General features: G+C 39.4%; 1 protein-coding gene across 1 annotated transcript in view; it reads right to left on the reverse strand.

Annotated features, from left to right (window-relative positions):
- Positions 1 to 3305: 3305 nt before the first annotated feature.
- Positions 3306 to 8716, reverse strand: part of LOC111867794 (fumarate hydratase, mitochondrial) — a gene marked incomplete at its 5' end in the record, with an annotated part of 47317 nt that continues 41906 nt past the window's right edge. The window contains 2 exon segments of the mRNA XM_023857954.2: positions 3306 to 4034; positions 4353 to 4645. Of these exon segments, the coding sequence (XP_023713722.2) occupies positions 3903 to 4034; positions 4353 to 4645 (425 nt within the window). The 3' untranslated portion in view covers positions 3306 to 3902.

The following is an 8716-nucleotide window of genomic DNA, read 5'->3' on the forward strand; positions in this document are numbered from 1 at the left end:
AACACAGTTGGAACCTAGTTGAGACGTCGCAGAAGTCATGTGATACCACAAGTGATAATAATTGTATGGTGTATAAGTGTGTGTGTCCAATAAAGAGTCGCTAAATCCGAGACCCACGTGAAATTATTTGTCGCGTGACACACCCAACACGTGATAATACGTTTGAGACTAGGCACTGTTGAAAACGGTGTTTTTTACTCTGTCTGTGCAAAGGGGTTGTAAGGACAACTGAAGCAAGAATAGTTCAGTTGGAAAGGAGCTGCTGTTCAGAGAGAACTTGAAGCCAGAACCAGAGGAATAGCTATTGTTAGAGGCCATTACCAGGAAAAGGCGAGTGGAGACTGCAACTGAGAACACTAGTCTGTGTGTTCTAATAATTTGTGAAATGTGGATATCTGTGATGGTGCTATACTCGTAACTGGGTGTAGTTATAATTTGTGTGTGAAAGTGGTCAAAAATCCAATATTCAATCCAAAACCACATCAATAGTCACTCTAAATCATGACAGTATTCTTCATAGTCAATGCTGTGAGACCTCAAATCTCAAACATAAATTGCTTCCAAGGGCAGCTTGCAGCATATATCCATATCCTAACACTGCAGTAATAAAAGAATTGTCCATGAAAGCCCTCCAACACCCATCTTATTTGTCGCCCCCCACACAAAGCAACCACCATGTCTTTGAAGTCTTAAGAGTGATAATCAATGGAAAACACTTTCATACTGATGATGAAGCGCACAGTGTATTAAAAACTGTAAAGTAACACAAATATTTATGGGCAAAACTATTTTCATTTTAATTATTCATGTAGGTATAAAATGAACTTGGATGGACACAAGGTTTGCTCAAACAGGCACTGTTGGACATCATGCAATATAGGATTAATAAATGTCCCTGACCTGACTAGAATCACTGACTGATCAAAGAATGGAATGATCATGTACCTTCTGGTGAAATACTTAGTAATTTCTGTGTAGAACAGCAACATGATTATGCTGCCAGCATAAAATACAACAAAGTACTGTCATTTTCCCCACCATTTCCTTATGTCTTTGCACAAAATGTTCCACACAGATGTTACAAAAAGTAGGAGTATGAAATCATACCATCATTCATAACAGACTTTGAAATAAGTGAAGGGGGAAAATACTGACTCTGACAAAATGGGCCATAAAGCAAATGAATATGAAATTTAAGGACAGGACTGAATATCTCCACTGACTCTAAGAAAGATACAGAACAAGACACAGGACAATCAGTAATGAAAAGGACAACTCTCTAAAATCTGGGATGGAACAGTGGAAATATGAACTACACAAAATGCTAAAAGGGAATTCAGCAAATTATAAATATAACTCAAATGAAACATTGCTGTTCTACAAATACCCAGAAGAACATTTGTTTTCAAGGATGAAAGATGTACTGATAGGAAGCGTTTCAAAGATAGAATTACCGTATCACTGTTCAAAAATTCCATAGGAACTTACAACATGAAGCCCCATATAATCATGAAGTCCAAGAGTCCTTGATGCTGTAAAAACATGCAGTACCTACCATGCACCTTTCAATATACTCAAATTCCACAACAATAAATATAATTTGTTCTCCTGCACTATGTTGTACTGATGTTTATTTCACTGCAGTTTGTAACAATATGCTTTTCACACTTCCTGTGATATTATACATTATTCTGTGTCTACTGAATGATTCACATAACAGAAGCATTTACTTAGCTTCATCAGTTATTAGAAATTCAATATAAAATGGCGAACATATAAAGCAACAATATAAATTCAAATTAAAAAAAATTTAAATCAACCAAATTTTTGGTGGTGGCGGCATTTGTCCTGTACAAGAGCTAAGGGGTGAACCAAAATGACTCTTCCCACCTGCACTTCTTCCACAGACAGGATGACAGTGACGAACATTAATTTCCTTTATCTGGTTCATTCAAAAACCCAGCTCAAAAACAAAGGTTCTATCTTCTGAGATATAACACTGTGTAGTCTGGTGAAAGCCAACTGACATTTCAGAGAAACACACTGCTTCCACCTTCAGAACTGAAGAGAAGGCCAAGCAAGAAAAGCAGGCAGCATGGTGGTTTCTTACTTGGCTTACCCTTTTAACATGAACATGGAAGTGATTTGTTTCTCTGAAATTCCAGATGACTTTCACAATACTACACAGCATTTGCAAAGCCTGTCAGCGCATTTCTGAAGAGGATGGCTTGGAGGCATCAAATATCAGGGATAAAATTACCATAAAAATATATGAAGGTAAAGTATGAACCTTTGCACTGATGGGATAAATATGTAACATCAATTTTGTTAAAACATTATCACACACATCACAACTAAGAAACTAACTCATAGCTATTCAAGTGGCACAAAAAAAATCCTATTTTAAAGAACCTAAAAGCTCATTATCATGTTCACAAGATATCTATCACTGGACTCTGTCTAGGGCAGAACCCACTCAATCCAGCACATCACATACACATAAAACGATCTGTTCCGTTTATATAACACGTTTATGAAGTTCCACAGTTTGCTGATGACCTGTCAGTGAAAAGCCTACTAGTGGTGTTGCTGCCTTTGGGCCTCTACACAGATGTTCTTTTGTAAGTTGCTGGTACAGATATGTACCAAGAGTAAGAGACTTCCTTCTTTTATGACCATGCAACTGGTAACAGTTGGTCATATCTCTTGATAAAACATTTGATGTCTCACATTAAATTTTTGATGAAATGAATGTGATACTGAATTTAGTGCACTCTGGTGACTAAGTTATTTGTTATCAGCACATAAAAAAAAAAAAAAACTTTACTTTGCACCAAACTTAAAACTGAAATTTTAACTGCACCCATCTGAAAATTGTACTGCTTGCACAAAGACTTTCTTTTAATAATTTCCACAGTCAATAAAATGTGATACTTCTCATAAAAAGAAACATGTACAGGGACACATGAAAAGGACATCAATATTATGATAAACAAACCTGTGATAAGATGATCAAAAGAGAAATCTAATAACCATGAAAGATGTGTCTTCAAGAGTATGCAGTTTAAATGGAAACACTGGAACAACTCCACAAAACTACATGGCACTACATTCCAAAAGACTATAATCTTAATTTGTTAATATTTACCATACCAAATCTAACAATAAAGCAAAAATGATATGATACAAAAATAATCCATGAATTTGATTATTACCACATAATACAAACTGTTATATGGTGAAGAAAACCACTGTAGTCAAGATAAACTCTCTTACTGGGCATTAATCTTGGCATTTTCAAGCACAGAAATGCCAGGTGGCTGGAAAATTTTACTATCAAGAGTACTGGGTGATTAATGTTATGCATATAAGTGCAATATGAAGTTATTTATCTCTTATTATGTTGTAATGATTGATATGACAAGATCAGCATACAAATTTATTCTTTCATTACTCACAAAGTTGCAATCAGCTGAGTGAGAAAAAGATCAATATTTAACATTTGTCACATCTGATACATTACAGACCATACTATACAGAACTATAACCACAAATCTGTTACTGTCTTCAGACAACATGCCTTTCTGCTTAAATGAAAACCAATTTATGGAATGCAAAATGTGCAATCTACGATTCCGGAGAACAATTTTCTTTAAAGTTTTGTTTTTGCAGTATTCTATTTAATAGCACAAAAGATGTCAAGTAAAACAAATCTTAAGTGTTAAATGAAACAGCAATTAATTCATATTTTCTTTCATCCTTCTCGAACAATTCAAACAATTTATATCTCTCAATGAAAAAGAGACATGGCCTGCACTTCTGACTGACGGAACATTTAGCTGTGGTAGAACAATGGCAAGACTCCCAGTACTATCTGTATGCAGTAGATCTGTTGAACTCTCTTATTTGGGCCCCAACATATCCTGAGGTTTCACAAATTTCCCAAAATCTGCTTCTGAGACAAGTCCAAGCTTCAATGCTGCTTCTTTCAGTGTAGTACCTTCCTTGTGTGCAGTCTTTGCAATTGTGGCAGCCTGTAACAATGGAAAGTTATTATTCTCTATCTAGCCTTCAGCATGTATGTTGGGCAACATGCCAGGAATTTGGGATCATCTTCAGGTGGCAATGAAACGGTGAGGTGAGGCCTGTATGCAGGAAGGAGGTGGACATATGGAACATTTACTGTTAGGTAATGTGAAGAGCTGAGTGTCACAAACAGACTTTAAAACTTTGAAACTATGCATTTCCAGACCTATACTGATATAAACTATTTATATTATCTACATATGAGGAATTCATTCGTGAAACAAGATGTATAACATATTTCGCATAAATCAGAAAACTTAACTTGCCTTATCATAACCAATGTGTGGATTCAAGGCTGTAACAAGCATCAGCGATTCATTCAGCAGTTTTAAAATTCTTTCTTCATTAGCTCTGATGCCTGATACACAGTTATCTGTAAATGCCTTACAACTGTCACCTATAAGCCGTATAGAACGCAAAACATTTGAGACGATTTGTGGCTTGAAGACGTTGAGTTCAAAGTGACCACTGCTGCCACCAACAGTAACAGCAACATGGTTACCCATAACCTGAGCTGCCACCATTGTGATGGCCTCACACTGAGTTGGATTCACCTTGCCTGGAAAATTTACAACAAACAAAATATGATAACAGAAAGGGGAAGATGTTTTCAAACTGCAAATGTATGTATAAAAAAAGCACAACTAGGGACAAAAACTGTAATACAATGGGGTACCAAAAAAAAACCGAACTAATTTTGTTGTGGGCAGAACTTTTGTGGTATCGCGTTTTGCCGCTATGAGCGCATACAGCTAACATTCCTGAGTCGATAAGCCGACTACCGTTGCTTCAGAAGGTAAAGACTAGTTTCGGCAGAGTTTATAGTGACAACTGTTTTGTGTGATCGTCATTTTTGCAATGGCTGATTTTCGTGAACAGCGTGCAGCGGTGAAATTCTGCTTTTTGCTCGGGAAAAGTGGAACAGAAACTCCTGAAATGTTAAAAACGGCGTACAAGGACGATGCTATGGGGAAAATTCAAGTGTTTGAGTGGTTTTCCCATTCCAAAAATGGTGAAATGTCAATTGATGACAAACCTCGTTCTGGTCGTCCTTCCACGGCCCGAACACATGAAAATGTCGAAAAAATTCGTGAAATCATCCAGGAAGATCGACGACGGACCATTGAAGAAATCATGGAGCTGTCGGGAGTGACGTGGAGCTCAGTTCAGCGAATTTTGACAGAAGATTTGGGAATAAAAAGGGTGACTGCGAAATTAGTGCCACGACTGCTGACTGCTGAACAAAAACAAGGTCATGTGGAAGCATGCTGTGCTTTGAAAGAAGAGTCCCGAAATGATCAAAACTTTTTTTTGTTTCCTCAAATGAAAAGAGACATGAAAGGAAAGCGTTTTGCTGATGTTGCTGAGGTGAAGGAAAAAACGACGGAGGCGCTGTCAAGCATCTCAAAAGATGAATTTAGACAATGTTTTGAAAAATGGAATAAAAGACTAGACAAGTGTATTAGTGTAAGTGGAGAGTACTTTGAAGGGGATTGAAGGTTTGTGCTTAAAATTTGAATAAATAAGTTTAAAAAAAATAAGTTCGGTTTCTTTTGGGTACCCCCTCGTAAATGCTGGCCTAAAATTTAGTTATAATCATATTAAGGTTGTGAAGTTGATTGAGGCACTATGCTACAAGCCAGAAAGTTGCACGTTTGATTCCCGATGGGGTCACTGGATATTTTCAATTTACCTGATCCTTCCAGTAGCACTACGGACCTGGAGTCAACTCAGTCTCTAACAGAAATGAGTACCAGGAATCTTCCTGGGGGTAAAGGGCGGCCAGTGTTTACGGCTGACAACCTCACAACCATCTATGAGCCGACTGTTGAAAAAATGTGGGAAGCCTCAACATCTCACAACCCTATTGGCCTCTGCAACTTGTTAGAGAGATAGCTTTACCTTTTTTTTTTTTTTTACCATATTAAGGTCACTCAGAAGCTCTTCAAGACTTGAGTCAAATATGGATTGAATGAAGTTGTCCCTGCGCTTAACTAATGAAGCACTATGCTATGAAGACATACTGGGGAGTGAAAGTATAGATCCATGTATTCTTGAACTTGGTACCAGTTGGAGGTGAGGGGTCAGCTTCACATCCCAGCTGCTTTACCCCCAAGGAAAAAGCCCCTGTTACCCATTTGATAGGATGGACATGCCCATGGAGAGGAGAAAAGTTTTGCCCCTCTCAGGGCTCCTTCAGGTAACTCTAAAATTGCTGATGAAACTGCTGTGCTTCTGTCTGTTAAGTTCCTAATAAGAGGAACTACCCACACATGGGCACACATACAAGGGAATACCAAAGAAACTGAACTTACGGACAGAAGCATAACAGTTTCATCAGTAATTTTACAGAAACCTGAAGATGACCAATGTATGCTGCATACACCAGTGATGTAGAAGATATTTTAAAATTTAAAAGTTTTAAAGGTTTTAAAAAGCAAGTTGGATGTGAGACAGCTAATAACTAACAGGAATAAAGAATGAATGTGCAACAGGATGATACAATATTACGGCAGAAACATGCATGCTTGAAGTAGGCACACATTTTCCAGTAACTGGAAAATATGTAGTTGAAGATATCTTTATTCATTCATTCATTCATTCTTGTTATAGATTACACTGATGCATACCTTCGGTTTCATTAGAAATAAAACAGAAAATGTACAAAGTATTATAAAAGGTTAATTAATTCCATCCAGTGTGATTGATGCAGATTTTTCCTTTTTAATCTTTCATCCTTTACATGTTTTGGTCTTATAGACCATCTTCAGAAAGATATCAATACAATTAGAAACCACTATTGTAACATGTTTAGTGAATGCTAAATACATACATAATACAATTGTTACAAAATCTAATGTCTTAACAACTACAGCAGCTTGTACTAATACATTAAAATATTTATAAATTACAATTAGTATTGTGACATGTTGACCCCTACCTCCCCAGCTGCACGTAGCGATCGCGTAATAGGCGAGTAATCACCCCGCAACTCCCCCCGCGGTGACGTCACGAGCGGAGCCGAAGTGAGCCGAGCGGAGCTGACGTTAGCCGAGTCCCCGCAACCTTGAAGCTATGCAAAGCGAGTCAACAGCGATGACGTCACCAAGGGCAGCACGGGTAAACAGGATTGCGAGAGACGACGGTGGTAACAGCGGTTACTACCGCTAGCATTACTAGCAACACAGCGCCAGGCAACAAGGGTGCTTATTACGTGGCCGTTTTCTGTATTGTCCGATCGAGGCTACATGAGGCGCAGCAAAGGCTATTCACAGTTAGTCCTGGAGCTACCTACAAGTCAGTCCTCGAGCTACCTCCGAGTTAGTTCCGAGTTAGCCAGCAACCAGTCAGTTGTATTCTGGCATATGGAGTGTACTATTTGTGATACTGCAGATAGCAGTAATCGTAAATCTGTAATTTGGGTGATTGTAAGTGCGAATGTGAAATAAAATTCGCTACATCAAATACCTCGTGAAGTTATTTGTCGCGTTATACGCCCAATACACGACAACTGGTGTCAGAAGTGGGATTTCAACTTACACACGTGACCGACGAGATGCGATCTCAAGACACGTGACAATTTGGTGTCAGAATTTTTATGAACTTAAAACACGCCTGACACATAAGTGGATTATTGTGCATCGAGTATTTGACTGCTACAAAATGGAGAAGCAAGGTCTTCAACTAATAATCGAAATGCTGAAAGAGATAAAGGCCGATAGGAAGGTTGACAAAGAAGAAATGGAGGCAAATAGGAAGAAAGACAAAGAAGATTTCCTGGCCAAATTAGACGCCGATAGGAAGGTTGACAAAGAGGAAATGCTGGCAAGGATGGATGCCATCATGAAAACCCATCAAGGAGACAAAAGGGCAAATACCAACCGCAAGGAGATGGTGTACGTGTTTAAACCTGAAGATGTATTGATGCCGATCACCCAAAAGGAGACGGTGGCCTGCTTAGTGGACGCGAAACCTGCAGCGGCACAACAAGAGGTCCCAATAGTAATACCTGTCGGAGTGATGATGGCCTGCCAAGAAAGGGAGGCACGCCCAGAAGAAGAAGAGCCGACTTCAGCGAACAGGAAACCTGAGGCGGCAGAACTACGAGAGGTACCCGTACAAGACGCCGAAGTAATGCCGGTCGGAGAACCGAAGAATAAAAGGCGCAGGGACCGTCATCGACGAAATATGAAGAATTCGACACGGGAAAGTTGTGGACCCCAGGATAAATTGGCCGTCATCAGCAGGAAGGTGTCCCACTCTGCAAGAGTGGCATGGCGCAAGAGGAACATCTTCAGGAAATCTTGGATCCGAGGAGATCATGCGTCCCGGATAAAGTTGGCTGCCATCTGCAGGAAGATATCCCGTCGCGCGACAGTGGCACGACGTTGGAGAAATTACTTCAAGAAGGAAACTCCCCAGGGAACCTTCGGAGGCCGGAGAAAGGACTTGGCGCCACGGTCTCGTACCAGCCAGCGGCTGGAAGTCCAGAAGGAGCAATGACGTCAGCGAGTGCAAACACCGCATCAAGAGCTGCTACGTCGATGTAAGAAATTTCCGACGAAAGACCTGATGAAGGATTGGACCTTGTGGAGGGGACGACACCATCCCAAACGGAAAAAAAGCCTTC

Source organism: Cryptotermes secundus, unplaced genomic scaffold (genome assembly GCF_002891405.2).
Source record: "Cryptotermes secundus unplaced genomic scaffold, Csec_1.0 scaffold536, whole genome shotgun sequence".
NCBI classification, from domain to species: Eukaryota; Metazoa; Arthropoda; class Insecta; order Blattodea; family Kalotermitidae; genus Cryptotermes; species Cryptotermes secundus.